The sequence below is a fragment of the Trematomus bernacchii genome, unplaced genomic scaffold, assembly GCF_902827165.1.
Source record: "Trematomus bernacchii unplaced genomic scaffold, fTreBer1.1, whole genome shotgun sequence".
NCBI lineage: Eukaryota > Metazoa > Chordata > Actinopteri > Perciformes > Nototheniidae > Trematomus > Trematomus bernacchii.
Genome location: NW_022987513.1, coordinates 4,408,274 through 4,431,404, shown reverse-complemented (window position 1 = coordinate 4,431,404; position 23,131 = coordinate 4,408,274). Strand labels below are relative to the sequence as shown.

Sequence of the window (23,131 nt, the reverse complement as noted above, 5' to 3'; positions counted from 1 at the left end):
CCGTGGAAATGTGTATTATGGATATAACAAATTCCCCAAAACCTTCATAAATGTACCGGACAACCCAACATATTCAGACCTTGATGATAACTTGATTGTCTCTTTTTCAATCATTTTTCAACATCAGTTTAAACTGACTAAGACTAATACACTCACATACTTATATATATTCTGTAATGGAAACCCCTATAGTCTTCCTCTACAGCAAAAATAAAAGGGCCAAAATATATACATTTTGGGCAGCAGTAAGCGGACCACACGTGAAACAAGGCCTTCGCAAGTTGTTCAGAATAGATATGTTTGTTTTACATTTCTCGAGGTACTAAGGTGAATTTGTGAAATACTGACATTGTAAATATGTGACATGACCGCAAGTAGTTGATTATCCTGTATTTTGTCGCCTTCACCATGGATTGCACCATTTATCAAATATAATAGCTTCTATCCCAAAGAGCAAACCATAACGCCATTAAGAACTCACAGAGACAAACTTGTCAAATAAACATCAGTAGCTTTACTTCAAAAAGAGAAATACATCCTTAAAGAACATACGCTTTAGAAAAATAACCATAGGAACAAACTTCTTTGGAATTGTGTGCTCGAGCCCATCCACGCCCACAAATGAAAGGAGACGTGTCTTCTGTCACACTCTACTTTGCATATCTGGATTGTCATAATGGTAACTGCAAACCCTTTCTGTCATTGCTTGCCAGTCGGACTGACTGAGGAGACGCTTTTGACCATGACAATTCTATTTTTGCTAGGCTGTTCTTTGCCTCTACTTTCTGCAACAGTTGTTCTCGATTTTAATCACATTGAGAGATGTAAGGACTCCCTGTACATGGGGACCCCACCGAGGGGCTTCACCGACATCAACCTGAAGAGGATCTGCCAACGTTACGCCGACAGACCTCGCTATGTGACCCTGTACGACCCCCAGAAGAGGATTCCTGTTTACTCAGCTTATACGTTCAAGAAAACAGAGGGAGACAGGCGCGTTGACTACCCATGGATGTTTGAGCCACAGGTGGGAGACTTGTCTTTGAGTAATAGTTTACGTTTAGTCAAAGTGCAGGCATAGTAAAGAAAGACAATTCAGTTGTGATAATATGAGAATTACTATTACAAGAATAAAGATGTACTTTCAAGAAAAAGTTGGAATATTATGAAAATGAACGTAGTTATAATTACAAGTGTTGGTTTTAATATAGTAGTACAAATGATATTTGTCTTTTATGTGTCAAGTGAGTGTTGATGACCTATAGTTGCAACTTAATTCTAAAATATTATGAATTGGATTCAGTTTAATTGTAGGCATGCACAATATAATCAACAAATAATATATCCTGTAAAGTGACAGGTTAAGATAAACTTTATTGATCCAAGCGACCCTGCAGTATAAATGATCCTTTACCAGCTGCTACATTAAAGTGACAAACAAATTATTTCATCAATAATTGTAAGTCAATAACATTATAAATACTATTCTGAAATGGGCTGTTGTGCAAACTAAGTAGACTTTTTACTTCAAGTATATTTTAATGCTAATACCTTTGTATTTGTTTTTTTTACAAAAAAAAAGGATTTTGAATGTATGACTTTTAATTGTAACAAATGTATTTCTATACTCTGGTTTTACTATTTTGACTGAAGTGAAGCTTTCATTGGGAATAAACAATAATGGCTTTGCACACTGTAAAATGTGTTAAGTTGATCTGACTTTTAAAAATCTAAGATCATTTCCTCATACAATTTAATATCGTTATCAGTCCAGGTTTACGTCAAATCACCTGTCGGCCATAGTAGAAACCTTTATAGTCTTCCTCTACAGCAAAAAAAAGGGCCTAATGTTAGACATTTTGTGCAAAACAAGGCTCTCACAAGTTGTTCAGAACGGGTTAAGTTGACCTAAAATGTTTTTGTATTTACTTCATTTTGTAAAGTTGTTCCAACATAAACATGTGAAGTGGAATTAACTCATTCCCAGCATGTCTGTCTCCACAGCTGGCAGAAACTGACGGGAATGGAAACATGCAGCCCTTCCCCACCGGCTACCTGCACATGAAGTTCGAGGACAGCCAGGCCGTCCTGGACGACTACTCTGACGTGGTCCTGTACGAGAGGGGTCACCTGAACCCGGACCAGCACCAGTCCACGCCACACGACCGCGCCGCCACCTACACTCTGACCAACGTGGTCCCGCAGATCCGCGAGTTCAACATCGGGCCATGGCGCCAGTACGAGGAGCGGATCAGACTCCGCCTCAACAACTTTTGCCGCGGCGTGGCCTACATCGTGACCGGAGTGACCACCAGGGGCAACATGATCCGCAGGAACAACCAGGACCGGGTGGCCATCCCCGAAGATGTGTGGTCCGCCTACTGCTGCCCAGACTACGACCGCAACTCCCCGAGTGATGTCCGCATTCGCTTCCCCACCTACGGGGTCCTGGCCAAGAATGCCAAAGAAGGAAACAGCGTCCACGAGATGCCGCTCATGGAACTTGAGATCTTCCTGAAAAGTAATTTGGATGTTGACCAGAACCTCCAGATCTTCTATGACAACTGCATCTCCCCTTCACCCCTCCCTCTGTACCTGCAACACACTATTTAAAAGCTCTATGGGTTGGGTTGGATAAATTACACCGAAAAAACAGAAACTCTGACTTTAATTAAATGTATTGTGTCAACAAATTTCAAATAAATGTTTTTAGGTTAGTTGAAAGCAATAATATTACGTTTTAATAGCCTACTAAATAGATTCAACGTAATATTATTGCTTTCAACTAACCTAATACAGTTATGTGAAATCTGTTGACATAATTAATTTCAATAAAGTCAACATTTCAGTTTTTTCAGTGTGGAGAAAATTGTCATAATTCACAGTAAAGTTAATTCAAAATTCCTCTTGCAGCTTAGTTATTCATCGGGGGAAAACGTTTTTGAATAACTGTTTCCTTTCATCATCTGTTATTTGACCAATAAATCATAAAGCAACACATGTTACAGGAGAGCTGCTTTGTTGGGAGAGGGAATAAAATGTGTGGAAAGCTATTCAAATTGGCTCCTTTAATAAAGTATGTTCATTCATGCGATTTGTGATTGTGTCATTACTTTTCATTCTTGTGAAATGTCAGTGGTAAGGTTAGAAAAAGCTCCTTATCATCATACTCCTGAGAATGTGAGTTTGAATGTTTAGTCAGTTATGAAAATTGGATTGGACCTCTATGGCTATCTGATGGGTTTTAGTGTGTTTAGTCATTGAGTTGATCTACTTGTAAAAGTATTTTGAATATCATATAAAATATTCCATGGTCAGTTGTATAACTTGTTGCAGGGTTACTGAAGTTTTAGAAAACCAACAGGATTTAGGAACCGTTAAAAATGTACCACCTTAATGCTATTTTTAGAAACAAAAGAGTGAGGATAATATATGTATCAATTAAAACATTAAATTGGTCAAAGATAACCTCTGTGAATATTATGTCATGGAGACTTTTCATATTTTTGGTTTGTGGTATATGGTTTTATGTGATGCTGAAAATTACATTTATTTTTGAAATTCTAAAGAGGAAGATGCTTTCTGTTTTTTTTCAGTTGGAAGCAGTCATTTTCTGATGCAGCAGACCTTTCTTACATATTATGGCCTTCACTGCCATCTAGTGACAAAGGAAATAATTTCCTGAGATCACTTCTCCCAGAAAAAGGGAGATATTAGAGTATTATTGTCTGTAAAGGTAATCAGGTTGAGCGCAAAAGAGAAATACTATCAGTCATCTAAACAATTGTGCAATCTGTATATGATGATTCTGCTGTTATAACACAAATAATGCTGATAGATAGAGTGCACGTCAACCATAAGAGTTATTAGACAGTGCAAAGTCTAATAACTTGTTTGTTATTACAGCAATATTTCAGGGCAGATACTTTAAACCAAAATAAATGATTAAGATATGAAAAACAATTAAAAACTGCAGAAAGTTGCATTATTAACTGGTCCAAGGCCATATTTCATTTTCTCTCTTCTGTAATGAATTCTTCTAGATTAATTAAAAACAACTTGCACCACCTTGCTTATTAAAGGGATCTATCTTTATTGTTTTTCCAAGGTAATTATCTGTTGCCTACCTGTGATATTTATAATGCTGAATACTTAATTTGGGAAGAAAATATCAACTGACTAGAGTGACATTTGAGAGGTAAAAAGAGCAATGTGGAGCTTTTTCACCAGCAATAACACAGAACTAAATGTATCTGTGGCCAAAAAAGGTTTGAATTGTTTCCACATCGGGGCTTAAACCAATAGAAATCCATACAATAGCACAGATGCTTCATCCAAAAGCCCCAGTGCATCAGTCAGTTCCTGTATGTTGCCATAATATTGATTTATTGTGTACACAAGCTGAATAAATACATACCAGAGGTCGGTTCCCTTCATAAAACTGGTGCTGTTATTTTTAGCTTTGGAATTCAAATCTCTGGATAACTTTAAAACCTCACAGAATGAGAGTCAGAACTCCGTATATTTGGTTATGTACAATGCAATTACGGGATTGTGGACATTTTGAGGATACATTAGAATGCCAGCTGTAAGCAAAAACATTTCAAACTGAAAAAATAAACAGTTTATGACGATTTAAAATCTTACCCACATCAATCAAACACCATGGTTCCTCTTTCTCTCCGTCTAGGCGGCCATCTTCTCTCTTAAAACAATAAAAACCAACATCAATCCTGCCACACTAGAAAAAGAAACACAGATTAGTATTATATTATAACAAGAAAAGCATGTTAGTAACTAAATGTTTTTCATGTTATAACAAGATATGTTCACAACATACAAACGTACGTAATAACATTATACTATAGACATTCTTATAATCTGACATTTCTCACATTGACAAATTGATTTCACATACAAAAAATTATATTATAGGGGGATTACTTCAATTGTTATAACCAAGACAAAAGTGCATTTGCAACTCCACTGGTAGTAAAATGAATAACCATTGTATAGAAGTTTTTGAAAAGAGGACCCCACTTCTCACTTGGTTTATTACCTCAGTAAACATTTTCCTTAATAAATTTGTGTCCTCAATCGCTAGTTTGAAGTCTTATTGAATAAAGTAATGTGAGCAACCACCCACCCACCCACCAATCCATCCATCCATCCATCCAACTAACTAACTAACTATCCATCCATCCATCCATCATCCAACCAACCATCCATCCATCCATCCAAACAACCATCCATCCATCCATCCATCCAACCAACCATCCATCCATCCAACCAACCAACCATCCAACCATCCATCCATCCATCCAACCAACCAACCAACCAACCAACCAACCAACCAACCAACCATCCATCCATCCATCCAACCAACCAAAACCAATCATCCATCCATCCATCCAACCAACCAACCAACCAACCAACCAACCAACCATCCATCCATCCATCCATCCAACAACCATCCATCCAACCGACCAAAACCAATCATCCATCCATCCATCCATCCAACCAACCAACCAACCAACCAACCAACCATCCAACCAACCAACCATCCATCCATCCATCCATCCATCCAACCAAACAACCATCCATCCATCCAACCAACCATCCATCCAACCAACAAAAAGCGCAACAGTATAGTGGGGTACTTCCACCGACATGGCTTTAAAATGCAGTTTTCATTTTTGCATCGCTCACATTGTGACACAAACGGTTGAAAGCATTTGTTTAAGAATGTATTTTAATGTTTTCCAGTTCAGATACACAACATACAGTGTGTAATAGCCTCTATTTGAAATAGAAATATTAACTTTAATTCTTTCAACTCCTTCTGGTCATTATGCTCTCTCACAGTATCTTGAGCTCAAGCAGGTTACTGAATTGGACTAAATGAAACAGACAAACAGGTGCAAGCCTTCACTTTACCATTTCAGCAATAAATGTAATAAGAAGATATTTGGATCCTTGAAATGTTTTTTTTTTTTTAATATATATATTTTTTTCCTTACCTTAAGCCAACATCAAAACTGTAGTGTAAACATGTAAACTTGGTGAGTGTGCTTCCGTTATCTGTTGGCTGTCCAAACGCTTGTTTAGAAAAAGAAATGCTGTTTTTATAACGCTGTTTTTGGACTAACATCAAAAAGGTTCAATAATCCCATAAACAGAATGTGCAGAGAAACTTGCAAAAGGTAGCAAAAACAACCACCATGATTAGAGTCAGAAATAAGACCAAAAGAGTACAAAGGATTCCAAAACCTCCCAATTATGACAATGCTCAAGACAATGTGAGACATTAACAATTAAATCCAACAGCATCACAAGCAAAATTCTCGATTTGTAGTTTGTTTTGAGCACATATGAAAACGTGCGCCCATTTTCATGTTTCAATCCTCAAAACATCCCAATTTTCCCGTCTTGTGTCGATTCCCTGCAGCTGTTCTTTGGCTTTTCAACCAATGAAAGGACTCAAACGCTGCCTCCATGATTGATGGGATAGTGCCATGTGTGTGATATGCTTTAGACAGGCATATTATCCAGTAAGAGCATTTTTATCACCACAAAATCTAGGCTAACCTGAGCTGTAAGCATTCCTTTTTTTGAGTATTTGTTGTCCTCAACCATGCTGTGATTTCTTTTTTTCATTATCAACATATGTTAACAGATTCCTGTGCCCATAAACTATTGGAATTTGCCCTTGAGATCTAGGAAAGAAAGGAGAATCAAACATACGCATGAGTGCTAAAATCATGTAAGTTAGTCACCTAAACTTGCACCTGTTGTCACAAAGAAAAGATCCGGCCAATCACTCAAACCAAACGACAAACATAATATTTACAAATTCCAGTTTGTTCTCTTACACTTAAAAAATGTACAGTTTTGTTTCATGTGTTGGTTTTTGTTCTTTTTGTCCTCGCAGCTCGCTCCAGTCCAGTGTGAGGGATGGCAGTCTGGCTCCAGAGTGTTGTTGACCTGAGCAGACCGGATACAGAACAAGGAGCGGGGGGGGAATTCATCCCGCTCGCCTTGCTTTCGTGATATATGGTGTATGAGTAATGTCTGTCAATAAAGATTTTAAATCAGGTTTTTTTAGAACGCATCCTCAGTGCATCGACAGATCATATCATTGATCACTGCCGGCATTTGTCCAGTGTTGTCCTAATGTCACTGGGATTTGTTTTCCTCAGAATTGTCCAGAGTGCGACCTGTCTCTCGTTGTGCGGAAAGATGTGAAACGCGCGTACAAGGCTTTCTCACCTTTGGACGGTCATAAATATATCTCCCACCCCACAGAAGGGAGAATCATGAAACAACAAAAGACGAAAAGATAACTGTCAGGCAGTCTTTGAAGAATTCGGTTAATGTCAGTCACAGACAAAAACCTTATTTAGACTATTCATGTAACGGAGTTTTTTTTTTTTTTGTAACTTAAAAAGTGCTATCTTCAGACTTCAGGTGAGATTGAGAGACAGTGACTGCGGAGTTGACAGTTGCAAAAGATAAAGAGAAACAGAGCAAAAGAGGGAGAGAGAAAAAGGCTTTCATCTTTCTGGTAGTTTCGCAGCACAGTCTCAGTGTCAGGAAATGAAAAAAATAAAGAGGAAATATTTACTCTCTTTGTTATAATCATATCATATAATCATAGTTTTACACAATATTCATCTCTTAATACTTTAATACCCTTTTGAAGTACCACAAAGTGCAGCTGATATTAAAATAGAAAATGTAAATGATTAAAACAAAATAAAAAACTCAATGAAAAACAAGGCAAATCATTCAAATGGCAAACAAATGTCTCTGTCCACACTCCTTAGAAAAGAAAAAACATCATGCAAATATCCCAGACAGCAAAGTAGTTAATAAAACTTTATATACTTTTTTTTTTTTTTCAAACAAGGATATATTGAATCTGATTTCCCTTTAAAGAAGAAGGGACCAGCCACAGTGCAACATTGAGTGTAATAATAATAATAATAATAATAAAAAAAGTGTGTGGATCAAACAGAAACATGAAGGGGTTGGCACTTTTTATGATGGTAATTCCTTTTGTAAGATACAGTCAGGATGGACCTCTCCAGGCGCTCCACTGGACGCCAGTGAAAGAGGAACTTTATCACAGTACTTGGCACCAAGAATGCTGGTAAAAACGAGATATCAGAATATCTTTTTTTTTTCATTCATATCCTTACAATTTATTAATAATACATCATTTACATTTGTGTTTTTGTATAAAAGACTCCAAAAGGAAAACAGAGTCTAGAAGTGATTGCGAGGAACGAGGAGAGAAGTGGACGTGGAAATGGATTATGTGGATGGATTAATAAAAAGAGCTACGAGGGCAGATGCAGAGAGAGGAAGAGTGTGAGCCAGCGGAAAACAGAGAAGTGGTTTAATGGGCTGAGATGGAGATACAGACAGAGAGATAATGAGAGAGAAACAAATAAAGTAATGGACATGATTAGAGCCTGTGTGGCGGAGATGCAGCGAGTTCTAATGGGCAGCCTGGATTCCAGGTTGCGTCCCACAGACTGAGTGTGATTCAGTTATTTCCTGTACCGCCCAACAGTTGAAGCCCCAATCTGGAAATGTTCTGAAAGCAGCATTTGAGAGTATACAGATTATCAAAATAAAACAATATTTCTGACGGCAATACGGCCGCATTCTAACTGAAAACAGGTAGATACATTTGATAACAGAAGGGTTTATAAATCAAGGAACAACTCATGCTTAAAATGTCAAAGAGTTCATCCTTTTACTCCCAGCGCTGCAAATACAATTTGAACAAAAGTCTCCAAAATCAGAACAAAGAGACAGCTGTTGGGACATAGTGCTCAACACAGGGTGCCAAATTCCACTTCCAGATTGGGCCTTTAAAGCTGCAATTTGTAAGTTTCAAGAAATCACCGCTTTATGACAGACAGCTTGTTGGGCATATGCTGCCTCGCTCGCTGCTGCATGCTACTGTATTATCTTTTCGCTAAATGAACGGAAGTGAGCGTTCTATGTCAAACATAGTTTTGCACTGACACAACAACACATGCGCAAAAAAACAACAGAGCTACACGTAAGATGTCTGATTCACGAGCTCAATACCTCTTAGAGAGAAGGAGAGCTTAAAGCTGTGGCTCACCTAAGCACGAGATACTGAAGGAGCTTCAACACGAGGAAGCAGTGTGTACCTACGATGACAGGCGTCTGGCAGAGGAGAGTGTTTCATCAACCCCCCACCTTTGATTTATGATAACATTTTAGAGGTATTTCGCTGCTTAAAATCTTACAAACTGCAGCTTTATTTGAGGGCTTAATGAGAAAAGACAAAGACAAGGAGAATGGTGAGGGTGGAGATTGTATGGAGCAGTTTGTGTGGTGTGTCTCTGTACGCCCAGAGTGGGGTAGCAGAGGTTGTGCCTGGTCCTATACACGGGTGGTGGAGTGTTGGTGTGGCAGGGCATTGTTGCTGTGGCTGGGGACGGGTGTGGTGGAGGGGGCCGGCACAGGGGGGTAAGTGTTGAAGGGGTGGAGGGGCTGCATGCTGCTGATGGTGCTGGGGATCATGGTGAGGGTGTTGGCTGTCATCAGTGGCACGTCCTCCGGGGCCCGCCGCAGGGCCAGCGTGTAGTCGGGGGGGGCACACGGGGGGCCGCAGGGGTTCCAGGTCGCCGTGGATGCCGCGGGACGGGAGGGGCGTGCCGTGCTCCAGCTCCACCCTCTGCTGCTTCATCTGCAGCGACATCAGCTCCTCCTCCTGACTCAGCGCCAGGTCGTTGTGCGGTGGGGCCCCGACCACTCCCATGCCGACGCCCATGCCCATGCCCATGCCCATGGTGGTGACGCGCTGCGGGGACAGTCGGCGGTGGCGTCTCTGCATGAGTTCGTGGCGCTTATCCCGTTTGTAGTAGAGCGCGGCGAAGGCCAGCACGTTGAGGAAGAGGAGCGAGGCGCCCACAGCCACCGTCACGCTCAGCTCCGTGGAGTAGTCCCTCGTCTCGTCGGGGAAGGGGGAGAAGCGGGGTCTCTCCGAACCGTCGGGCTCAGGGTCGGGCGGGTAGGTGGAGATGCCGGTTGAGGGGTGCTTGGTGCCGGTACCGGGGCCTTTGGGGCCCTTCCAGCCTTTGTTGCCTCCGGGCGGCAGGCGGGTTGTGATGGGGCCGATGACCTCCTTGTGGAGGCTGTGCAGGTGGGGCACCAGCTCCAGCCAGAAGGCCACCTTGTTGGCCCGGTAGTTGTCTCTGACGCGAGGCTTCAGGCCGATATGTAAGTACTGCTTGTCTTTGGAGCTGAACTTGGTCCAGATGACTTCTTCGAAGCGGTTGGGCTTGGTGTGGATGAACGTGGTGTCCTGAGGAACTGGTAGGTTGGGATCCCTGGAGGAAAGAAATAGCAGAATCAAAATAGTTCTTATGCTAAGAATTCATCCTCACTAGGACTTTTTCACACTACCTCGTCTACCTCACTTGGTCCGGGCTTTCAGCCCTTTCGGTTTGATCCAAACCAAAACTACAGGTGTAAAACCTCCCAGGACCATAGTCAAACAAAAAGAGTAACAACCATCAGAGCAGGAGAGACATTAACAGAAAACTTGTCAAGTAGTAATAAAATGTACATTGTTGGTTTCAGTTTGTCTGTGAATAAGCACTGCATCTAGGAGGGCGGTGATTATTTGTTCAATATCCGAGTGGGGTTGTATTTGTAAACAAACCGCTTGTCTGAAACACGCCATTACCTTTAGCACTTCTGTGTCAGTCGTGTCCAGTCAGTAGCTTCTTCTAAGATTCTGTAGCTGGAAACTAACTGAGTAAAAGCGAACTAACTGAAACAAGCTTTACCCGGTGCAAGAGTGATGTTTCACAACAGATAAACATCGGCCACTGCCATTTGCCAATGGGATCTTATTTTCTGATCGATTGCAGGTCTCTGTAGGTCAAAGGCAATCCAAAAGGCAAATATCATACAATAAATCAAGTCATCCCTAGTGTCTACATAAGTATACTTATATAGGCCTATGATTGGAAAAGAGAGCCTGTGTACGTAATTTAAATTGCAAGTGGGCCTATAGGGAGATGCAGGCCGCTCACATAGATGATGACCTCAGAGCGTAGGGATCTCATGTAGCGATAAAAGGGAACTTGCATTACTGCAATTTAAAAATCAAATCAAATGTATATGAATGTAACAAAAAGCCAAGTCTTCGTTCAACAGTTTAGGTATGAAAAGGCCATTCATTTTTACACCTGTTGCTAATTCAGCAACAGAATAGACTGAAACCCAAGAGATGATGTGCTATCAGAGCACCACCCTTGGAATTTGGCAGAAAGAAACAGCAGTTGTATGGAGCCAATACTGCCAAAACTTCAAAAACAAAAAACAATGTTTGGCCTAATATTCACTAACAAGCCTAGTGTGGTTTGCCAATACAAAACTCCATTACCAAATAAAAAACTACATATCAAACAAATACCCAACACAGTTCTACTGCATCATGTTTATTTGTTAAAGAGGACATATTATGCAAATTCTCAGGTTCATATTTGTATTTTGTGCCCCAACTGTGACATTGTTACATGCTTTATTTTTCTCATACTGCCTGTGCTGCAGCACCTCTTTTCACCCTCTGTCTGAAACCAGAGCCCAGTCTGCCCTAAAGATGTCCCGCCCCTTAGCCTATTACAAACAATGTGTTGGAGCACTTGCCATATAGAAGAGTGAGTGTTACATAGTTATGTCATTATGTTACAGAAGTAAACTAAGGAGTCTAATGGAGGTGTTTCTGGCGGGGGGGGGGGGGGGAGTGTGTGGGAGAGAAACTTGAACCTTTGTTGACCATTCACAAAATCTCTATATCACACTACAGGAAAGGGAAAACCCCTAAAAGCAAAACAGGGCCCCTTTAAGTTTGGAAGGAAATTAGCTCCATACAGGTGTTGCATGTCCTATCACTCCCAACCCAAATGTTTTAAACCGCAATATTTTCAAAAGCTCAACAGATAATCACATCATTGAGAATATCTGCAAATCAAAACCCAACACCAACTTTATATTCCCCTTTAGCAGCCTAAAAATGTGCCCACAGTTGGGAACTTGGCTAGGGAGACATTAGACTTGAGTATCCTGAAGCATGTGAGCTTGTTAGTACAGTACACACTGTGCAGTACTAAATGCACTTAATATCAGAAAGTATTTTTTTAGTTTGGCACCATACTAACCCTGTCTTGGCGAAGTTGGTCCAGTAGGTCATGACTACAGCACTGAGCATGACATCGTTCTTGGAGAAGTTGCAGGGGAACAGGTCAGTGGCTCCCACCATGGGGATCCCAAACACATAGGGGATCTCATCTCCGTGAGCAGCGTCGGCCCACTCCGGCCGGGCCTCCGTCTGACAGTGGTGGTGGAAGGTGTAGAAATAGACGGGCGACTGGAACTCGGCGTGCAGCTTGGCAGTGGCGACGGCCGGGGCCACCCACTGGTGGTCTGTGAACAGAGCCAGGAGGGTCTTCCTGCGCATGTCAGTGTTGTCCCGGTCAGCCCAGTCTGTGTACATGAACTTTATGGTTTCCCTGAGGATGTCTTTACCTTGGAAAAAATGAAAATGGAACGTGAGTATGTACGCAGTGCAACATTAGGTGACAGGATTAAAGGGTTAAATCATTTTATTGTAAATCTATGACATCTCCACAGTGGTGCCTTCAACTTCCTGTCATAGAGCAGGAAAAGAAATGTAGCTCTGCCTTTTTCATTGTAGTTTGAAGTACTTCTCATTGCTGTAGAGGCTAACAACATGTGCAAGATTTGAATATTAAAGTAATAACATGTTTAAGGTAAAATAGCAGCGAAGGCTCTGACCGTCAGGGAATCCATACAGATTGTCCACAAAGTTGGAGATGGTGTAGTCAAACGTAGCTGATGATATTCCGTCTTCTCCTTCACTGTCGTCCACGAATTTCAGTCCCTCTCCTTGGTTGACACCCAGCAATATGTCGTAATTCAGGAACTCGCCCTGGTGTCACAACAAAAACAAAACAAAGGACTGCTAGGACAACAACGCGATCCTTCACTGAATAACGTCCTGTAGACCTGACACGATAACTATGTCATTGAGTCACCGTATGATCTGTGGACAGATATGTGGACAAGACCTCGATCATTTTTGCATTGTTGTCTTACCGTAAGATAAATGGAAATGTTTAGCCTCTTGTACGATATGCTTAATCATTTGTATGTCATTGACTTATTGTGCAATATAAAGACATATTCATTGACATGAACCTGATCGCTTTGTTCAATATATGTTCTTGATCTCAATCCATTTTTGGTGACCTTGAGATTGCCTGTTGTGTTTCCATGCATGTTTGTTTAGCAAAAAACTATTCCAACTATTTGAATTATCGATTATTCACTCCATGTCACTTTTACATGAACAAATATGCATTTTTTCAGCTTTTTATATCAAATTCAACTTTATATCTTTGGGGTTTGGACTGACAAAACAAGCCATTTAAAGACGTCTCCTTAGGACGTTAACAAACTGGGACAGATATTTTTCATTTTCTGACGCTTTTTAGACCAAACGAATAATAATCGAGATACTAAAATAAACTGCTGGGTTTTCCCTTACTTGATAATACTTGGACTTTGCACAGAGCCCAAAATTCCATTTAATTTATTGTTTTGGTTGCATGGTTCTTTATATATTACAATTATTTGAATATATCTTATTTTCGTTTTCCAATTCCAATGTCTGAACATTTCCAGAATCAGAAGTACATTGCTCTTTAAAAAGGGTGTACCGGTACCTGCATTAGGAATCTACTATAATTGTATCAGTGGCATACATTGGTCTTAAAATGACATTAATATTGTTTATTGTAGTTATCCCGACGGACAGTGCAATGACCCCTGACCTGCTGCATGAGGATCTCGGGGTCATCGGGCACCACGTCCCCGTCCACCACGGGTCCGAAGGCGATGTGGTAGCGGGCCGGCTGGATGTCTTGGTCCACCAGCTCCCGGAAACTCTTCTTCCTCAGGCAGTCCACCAGCTCAGCCATGTCCCCCAGGGTGCAGCCCACCTTCTTGGCCAGGATCTTGGTGTACATCATGGGTCGGTAGTTGACCGCCCAGCTGGAGATGGCCGAGCCACTCTGAGCGATGGCCCTCTGGAACAGGCCTACACACACAAATAGCCTCAATAGCAAACATACAATCACTTCCCCTCTCTCGGTTAATTTCCCCCCCCCTGACATACTTCTGCTAGCAGCTGATGGGGCCTTCAAGGCCTTCCAGTGTGAGTGATTTTAATAATGCATATGTGGAAGGAGGAGCATTTGTAGAGTATTACATAGGAGGCAAGATGAAGAAGATGTTCTGTTGCTTTTTATAGCCATGGAAAATCTTTGCGAGCATTAGGACAACGGAGCGCTTCCATTACATACAGCGAGAGACAGCGAGAGACAGCGGGAGGAAAGATGGAGGCCGCTCGGAACACAGCAGCGGTTTGATGGCCGCGTGTTGCATGAAGCGCAAAAGAGAGACAGTGAGAGAAAGAAAACTGCTCGCACTGTTGCACCGCTGCACTGTTATGTAAAGTGGCTTTCTGTCTCTCTGTTTTATCTGCAGATTCTGTCATTAATAATTAAGCCCCCCCATATTCTGCATGTGCCCCACCCCCGCTCCTCTCCCTGTGAAATCAATTAAGAAGCCTCTCAGCTGCAGCTCTACCCCTCATCTCATCTCTCCTCCACACACACACACACACACACACACACACACACACACACACACACACACACACACACACACACACACACACACACACACACACACACACACACACACACACACACACACACACACACACACACACACACACACACACACACACACACTCACACACTTCACATTTTGATATGACACCAAGTTTTCACATTAGGAGTGTAAATCTGGAGGGTTCCCGTGATTAGATTAAAACAGATTCTTGTTTCAGTACACAGGCGTGCTGTTTTCACTTTCTCTCTGCTACTGAAGGTTGTGTGTTAAATTATGAAATTAAACCAGAATAAAGTGTGTTTAAGAATATAAAGTTAACTATAGTTATATAATAACTAATTACCTTAACACACAAAGACAAAAGGCAATTCCCCATTCCAAGCTCACATGAACAAAACACATTTTCCATGATAAACAAAAGAAGCAAAACCTAGCAAATTCTTGTGCATATTTAGTATTAAAACAAGATATAGGCATTTTAAAGTGATTATTTCCTCCTTAATGTTTTCAAACTTCAGATAGACGGAAAGATTTTGCATTCACGTGCACACACTTACCATGCACACATTGAGAATCCAATTAAAATGTACAGGCACATTTTTTTTCTTGTATCTGTTCAAGGTCAGTTTGTCAGATGGAAGGTGAGCAATTCACCAATAACATACTCTGAGTATTAGGTCAAGTATAAAGTGCCGTTCACCTTCAGAGAATTAAGGATCAAACCTTTGGTGGGTCCTACAAAGATCAGCCAAAAGTATAGTAGGGTCCGTAATAAGTACTGCAATGGTTTCCAGGTTAGAGGCTCAAGGACTGTTCAAGACCTTTCCTTTTTTACTGTAAAAAAATGTATACATAAAATATGAGCATGAAAATGCACCATTGCCTGTTAGAGGTGTCTGCTCTCTCGTGCCAGTCTAAATTTAAAATGCTGGAAAAGAGAAGAAATAAGGTTGATCAGCAGTTCAAGCCATGTAAAGATATAAAATTCACTAATGATGCAAAATATTATGCTGACTATATATCTAATAATACATATGGGAAGTGGTTATAATGGTCGTCATTGAAAGTCCAAGTAAATGATATAAAAGTAAGTAATATATATACCTGTGGACTTCTTATGCCTTAGCTAGACAGGATTAGTTTGAATGGAGACGGACAGTACACAGAGATTCTAGAGCCTCGTGGAATGACGTTGTTTGGGATTATCACAGGGCTTGTATCCCTAGGTGAGTAATGATTTATGGCAACTATCCTACTGTTTTCCTCCATCTGCCATCACGGTCCAGATTGGCAATCTGATTTGCTTTAAAATGACTCAATGTGTGCAATTCTGCATGTTTATTGAAAAGAATATCACTGCATATAGTGTGCGCCTCATCTCTGAAGATTGCATCCCTTCACTTTGGGGAATAACATATATATATATATATATGTATTATTTTCTATAGGGTATTCATTAAAATGACTAACAAGCTCCTTGAAGAAATACACTACCCACACTGCTCTGAAATGTTAATCCCTTTTCTAGCAGGGTATATGACTGCTAATGTGACAATGACAGAGAAAAAAGAGCCTTACCTTCGGAGTGGTGGGAGAGGATGAGGAGGTTCACACAGGCGGCCCCGGCTCCCGAGCCAAAGATGGTGATTCTCTCTGGGTCCCCTCCGAAGTGGCCAATGTTTTCATTGAGCCAGCGCAGGGCCTGGATCTGGTCCAACAAGCCATAGTTCCCCTTAGCAGACTGGTCCCCTGTGCTCAGAAACCCTGCGGGGTGAATTAGAACAAACACTGAGTGAAAAAGAGAAAGAGAATACTGAATAAGTGTGGAAAACTAATTCAGGAGCACAGGACAACATAATCCTGAGTGTTTGTTTTAAAGAGGAACTATCCCACATAAACAGAAGATGGCATCCTGTCATTGTCAGCCTCCATCTCAGTCTGAGAAGATTTCAGAGAGCTCGCCAAATTACTCATTTTTTAATACCCACGCTGGAAATACAACACAGTTAAGAGAACTTGTCAACAGATAGAGGAGGAGAGCAACAGAAGGCATGTATCACCCACTTCCAGGACACACATTCACACAGTAGGTGCACACCCACAACAAGAGAGAATAAGCTGAACAAAATGTCACACGGTTTTTGATCACTTGAGAAGACTGAATGTTTTCAGTAAACTGCTTACTAGGTAGGTAGGGAGCTGTTCAGGAGTGGATGTAATAATAAAAAAGCGCGAAACAGCAAGGTGTCCTACCCGTCTCTTAAGCCTCTCACATTCACTTTGTTGTTATGTTATTATATTTTTAATTTAAACATTTTTTTGCCATTTCTTGTGCATGAGCAGAATATTCCACAAAGGCCCATAACTCATACCAGAACTTGTTTTTTGTCACTTAAAGCTACATAATATAAGTTAAAGTGGAAATTCACGTATAGGTACACACTACATAAACTTGCAGCCCTTGCATTTTTGTGAAGCTCTCGGAAATAAAAGAAACTGACCAATATATACTCTTTTAGCTCCTGTGCAAATACCAACATTCACCTGTTGTGACATCATGTTGCTTTAATTTAAATCAAAATAACTTTTTTAACATACAAGCTGTAAAAATGACAAAAACATGTTAAAACCTAATAATCCTTAAAGAGGCCCTATTATGCTCTTTGGGGTCTCCCATTTCCTGTAGTGTGTTATATAGGTTTTTGTGCATGTAAATGGTCTGTTACCTTTGTAACATAATGACATCACTTTGTAACACCTGGCTTCTATTGGCTAGCGCTCCAACACATTGCACGTGATAGGCTAAGGGGCGGGACATTTCTAAGTGGTTGACCAATCACAACAGAACAGGCCAATCAGAGCAGTCTGGGCTCTGGTTTCAGAAAGAGGGTGAAAAGAGGAGCTGCAGCACAGGCAGTATGAGGAAAATAAAGAGCTTTTTGAACATTATAGCATGGAGACATGTCACAGTAGAGGCACATAATACTAATATGAACCTGAATAATGAAGATACTGTATGTCCTCTTAATTATTGGTATCTCATTAGTTTATTTCTCTATACAGAAGTCTGCATTGTAAGAGGCCGAGTCCGCCATTCCACCAATGGATATACATGACGTCCAATGGCAATCCAAGGCCTTCACTGAGTTTTCCATGTAGCCGCTTTATATAGCGAGACAGTCATTGTGAGGTTAGAACTGAAACCTGAAACAGCCATTAAGTAAAGTATAGGGAGTCCAGACAACAGATGGTAAAAAAGTCTGGAGAGTTTGTAGTGGGTTCACCTGGATTAATTATGATTTGTATTAAGTGTTGACATTTATTTACATAAGTAGCATTTTCTATGACGCCAATGCAATATTTTATACCTAATTTACATCATAATAACTTTGTAGCAGTGCATAATTAAAGTTGTAGGCATGTTTTTTAACAATAATCACAGTTTTTTATAATGACCTACAAACTGAATAATCTTAACACTTAACAATTGGCACTCATTGATTTCTTTAGATTTAATCATATACATCTTTCACCTAACAAATCATATTTTAATCCAATACATTCATTTTTATGGGGTACAGTGAGATGACTGGTGTCGGCTTGGTGGACCCCTGCGTACATTTTCTAAAGTATTTTAGCCTGTAATAATAACCGCTTTCACACCAAGTACTTTGCCGTACTTAGTTCCCAGCACTTAGTTCCCAGCACTTAGTTCCCCCATGGAACTAAAGTACAAATCGCGTTCACACCGGAATAAGTCCCTGAGGGAAGATTACGCAAATGAAGCAGCTGACGTCACTTCTTCTTCTTCTGCTTTGGGTTTACTGGCAGGCCGCAAACAACTTGACGGCGTATACTGCCACCCGAAGTCCCCGGCCGGAAGTCCCCGGAGTTGGGGACTGGCTTCTACTGAAGCCCAGTGGCGGCGCTAGGGGGTGGCTACTTGGGCTCAAGCCCCGAATGTTTCACGTAAAGCACTTTAACGTCTCATGAGTAATGTGCAGTACCGGAGCCCAACAGAGAGGCAGCTGCTGCGGAACAGTAGCAGAAGAAGTGATCCTTCGTTAGCGTGAAGAGTAGCCCAGCTTCTCAGCTGCGAGGCTCCGGCGAGTTCACAGTTCATGAGCATGCTCCACTTTTTTCTCCCCAGGAAAGTACCTCTCTAGCAGGGACTGAATAGGGGGGAAAAGTTCTCATGAACTAAGTTCTCTTTTTGGTGTGAACGCAAAATCCCAGGAACTATCTGAACTAAAAGGGAAAAGTACGGGGAAAAGTACTCCGGTGTGAAAGCGCATAATAATATCCAAAATGTAATAAAAAAGAATATCAAAAAAATGTTGGCCATTTAAAAAAAAAAAAATCATCCTACAAAAAAGCCTTGTACTTTCTTTGCTACTGCGCCAGCATCCTGAAGTATGGACAGTATTTACTTGACCTCTACTGAGACACAATGCTAGTATGTCTGCATGAACAGCAATAATTCAATGTTAAGTAGATTAATCAAAATGTCCATGTGTCTGAGCCTGTATCTGGTCGTCCACCTCGGGAGGAAAACTCCTGGGACAAAATGTTTTAGTGTTGGTCCGCTGCGGTAGTGACCTCGATGTTGCTCTTACAAAGAAGGAACATGGCTGCGTCCATGTTTCTGCTTTGTAAGAACAACATCGAGGTCACTACTCATTTTCCTTGAGAAAACAAACGAATGATCCAACAATTGCTCAATAATCTGGATCTCGAAAATCTACCATATAATTTAGAGGTAATAGTCATGAGCTAGGTTCAATTATGATTTAGAAATTAGAGGAGTGACACATTTAAAAGTAACCACAGCACAGTGCGGTGATATGTGTGAGGCTAGATTATTGAAAACATAATAATGCTGTTACATTAAAATCATACACAGTATTTTATTCCACTGTGCAGAATTTCATTTTATTATTTTATTCTGTTTTCCTTTTACGTGTGTTTAGTTGACAATATTTTTATTATAAAGATATATGGTTGGGAGAGTTACTTACTAATGTCAATGTACAGTATTCTCTTACAATTACTAGTTATCTGTAAAATGTAATCAGTAAATTAATGTAGGTATCAAAATATAAAAGTAATGCAACCTGATACTGTCCGTTACGTTTGGATTAACTAAATACAAGAATAAATAAATATCAATAAAACATGTTTTACTTAAAGGTGGGGTAGGTAAGTTTGAGAAACCGGCTCGAGATACACTTTTTGTTATATTCCATGGAATGCTCTTAACATCCCGATAGCAATGAATATCTTAAGTGCTTTGACAAAGAATCCATAAAAAAATGTCATCTGTGGAAGCCATAGTACTGTAAAAAGCACGACCAATCATTTTAGCCGAGCCGGCTAAAATGATTGGATGGCCTACCTGCCTGTCAGCCTTCCATTTGTGCACAAACTTATCTCGTGCCCTCATTGGTCATGTGCATGTTCGTGTGTGTTGGAGGAGGGGCTCTGTAAGGAAGTAGCAGATTTCTTCCGGCTGTGTATTTTCAAATTCTAGCGCACTCGAGCTGGTTTCTCCAAAATTACCTACCCCACCTTTAAAGGTCACCTATCATGCTATTTTTAGGCAATAGCATAGGTCTCAGATATATACAAATATATAAAAAACATGTCTATGAAGTGTTTTGCTCAAAATACCAAACAGATCACCCATTCTAGCCATGCCTCATATCCCTCTATTTCACTTCCTGTTTCAAAAGTGCTGATTTGATGTATAAAGCTTTATAAAAAAAAAAAAAAAAAAAAAAAAAAAAAAGAGGGGCGGAGCTTATGCCTGCTCATGCGGGAGATTCTACCGGCAGATTCTGCAGTGATGAAACGCCATATCATGGATTATCAAGGATTATTTCTGAAACAGTATGGAGCTCAAAGGCTTTCTCTCTTGCCGGTTATACCACAAGGTGAGTTCCTTTTTATTTCCTGCTTCTTCACACACATGCTCTCTCCAGTCCAGGTTAGCTCTGAGTGTTAGCGATGCTAATGTAAACACCGACCATATTACGTCCAAAACAGTCGGGCATTGTTTCTGATAGCAACGTTTCTGATAGTGCTGTGGGTCCGCCGCCGATATGACGTCAAATCACCGCAAATTTGGATCAGCTCCGTTGTACCCCCGTTTTAGAGATTTGGGTATGGAGGAAAAGAGAGAGGGTTTTATTTTCTGACGCTGCGTGAGTTCCCTGACACACCGGGGACACATATTTATGTATAAAAGACATCAAAAAGTGCATTTTGCATGATAGGTCCCCTTTAAGTGTAATACGTAAAACAGCAATGTAACCTTAGCAAAAGAACAAACCCATATATTAAGTATTAGTAATGTCTCCTCTGCTCAGAGATTCTATTTTATATATTAAAAAAGCAGAAATAAAATCTGAGCTGACAGAAAATTCCCCATTTTAGTTTAACAAATCCAGTTAAGCTCACAGACACTATTTCATGAACATATGTTAACCTACTGAATAAAAAAAAGAACAAATGAACCAAAGAAAACCATAAAGCAGATTCAGGCAGTACGTATAGATTCACACTTAAAGTATTAGCCTACAGAACAGTACAGTTTACAAAGAAGAAATCTGATCTGATTTACAGCAAACACTAAATGCTCTTTTTAGTTTTTTTAGAAACAATGTAATCCTGCTTGTAATCCCTCCATTTTTAAAATGTAACGGTAATGTGACATGTTACCGATTTTTGTATCCAGATTACGTAATCCCATTACAGGTAATTCAATAATCCCCAATATTTCTGTTACATTGTTTGATGAGTCTTGAATTTTAGGTTTTCAATGCCAAAACTACACTGTAGCTATTGCGCACATGGCAATAAAGCCATTGACTTTGAATCGAATCGCATGCAGCACCAATACTACCTTAAAATGTGTTTGTGTCATTTTATTCTCCTAAAATCCTCCCATCAATCGACTGGCTCTTAGCCCCATGTGCCTCTGACCCGGTGCCGTATCAGCGCTGACCCGTGCCACTTATCGGACCACGGGCATGTGGAAGTGCTGGCTCCGTGGCACGCCCGGCCCAGTGCTGAGCACGCCTGCCACAGTTGCCTGGCAACTGTCCAGAGCTTTGGGCGAAATGATATGGACAGACACTCAAGAGAGCACTTGCAAACACACATTGGAGCACTTCCATATTCGAGGAAACAAAACCACATGGACACAGAAACAGAGCACACACACAACGATTGTGAGTGTGTGAGCGAGCATGCTAGCCTCCTGTTGCTTTCATCGCAAGGGCAACATGAAGAGAGCAAATCTTGTTTATCTTCCATCATTGAAGTCAAGCAAGTTCCTTCTTCTGCTCTTTCTTTTTCACTAAGTTTTCTTTCTGATCCCCCCCCCCCCCCCCTCATCTGCTGAGCTGGGCTTCCTACTGACTTTAGCGCTGAGAGCAGCAGTTTATGAGGCTGAACTCATGCATATTCAACACTTGCTTTAGGTAACGGCCAAGCAACTGTGAGGAGAGTCATCAACCTCTAAGTAAAGACACAGGGCCGGAGATAGGGAAGTGAATGGATGAAAGGAAACCGGAGGAGTGGTGGGCCTTGATGGAGGGAAATTTAAAACAGAAATATTCACAACGTATTGAATCACGGTGATTGTCCTTTGACGAAAAAACCCACAAGACTAATCTGATAATAACCACAGCTTCCACTCATATATCTTTTACTAAAATAATCAAAACAAAATGCACGCTGCCATTGAATGCAAAAGAAAAAAGGTTAAAAATGGTAGAAGCACTTAGCGTTTCTCTAATGTACGCTGATGAGATGAGTCATGGTTAAAACCATTATCTCTTAATGATATTGTATTGCACAGGAAGACAGGATGTATAAGTATAGAACAAAGAATAAATCAAAAGGTTTGATTACATTTTATCTTGACACAGAGAGTGTGCGTTATCAAATAAAAACGGGGAGCAACTCCACATCAAGTGATTTCATTTGAATTTTATCCAGGGCTCTATAAGGAAACACTTTATTCTATACATCCTGTCTGCACACTTTTCATAAAACCCCCAGTCCTGCACAGGGTCACTGAACAAATGTATCTGAAAAGAGAACGTGAGGAGGGGGTCGGGCAGGAGAAAGGGATACAAAAATAAAACAGACAGGTATTAAACCAAAGCTACTGTCAGTTCCCACATGACAGAGAGGTGAAAGGAATATTTTGATTATATCATTCCACTGTGACGTCACGCTGGAGATGATCAGAGATGTCAAAAATCAGAGGGAAGATATTGCCTTTTTAATACTGCGCACAGAGAAAGGTGATTGAAGAGAGGAAACAAAGCAATGTTTCTGTATCCGT

The 23,131-nt window shown here is 40.7% G+C and overlaps 2 protein-coding genes across 2 annotated transcripts in view; one reads left to right on the top strand and one right to left on the bottom strand.

Moving 5' to 3' along the window:
• The first annotated feature begins 718 nt into the window (after positions 1-718).
• Positions 719-3,094, top strand: LOC117469257 (endonuclease domain-containing 1 protein). Its single transcript, XM_034113645.1, has 2 exons — positions 719-1,027; positions 2,005-3,094. Exons 1-2 carry the CDS (start codon positions 743-745, stop codon positions 2,611-2,613), a joined length of 894 nt encoding a protein of 297 aa, XP_033969536.1. The 5' UTR covers positions 719-742; the 3' UTR covers positions 2,614-3,094.
• Positions 3,095-9,313: 6,219 nt separating this feature from the next.
• The window catches only part of nlgn2b (neuroligin 2b), a 79,593-nt gene continuing 65,775 nt past the window's right edge, over positions 9,314-23,131 (bottom strand). Inside the window, 6 exon segments of the mRNA XM_034115151.1 lie at positions 9,314-9,639; positions 9,641-10,376; positions 12,216-12,582; positions 12,853-13,006; positions 13,911-14,176; positions 16,354-16,539. Coding sequence (XP_033971042.1) covers positions 9,427-9,639; positions 9,641-10,376; positions 12,216-12,582; positions 12,853-13,006; positions 13,911-14,176; positions 16,354-16,539 — 1,922 coding nt within the window. The 3' untranslated portion in view covers positions 9,314-9,426.

What these genes read in the sequence shown, in the direction of transcription:
- LOC117469257 (XM_034113645.1), top strand. Translation starts at nt 743, where the DNA reads ATGACAATTCTATTTTTGCTAGGCTGTTCTTTGCCTCTACTTTCTGCA. An exon ending in CATGGATGTTTGAGCCACAG is followed by an intron (nt 1,028 to 2,004) that starts GTGGGAGACTTG and finishes CTGTCTCCACAG; the next exon opens with CTGGCAGAAACTGACGGGAA.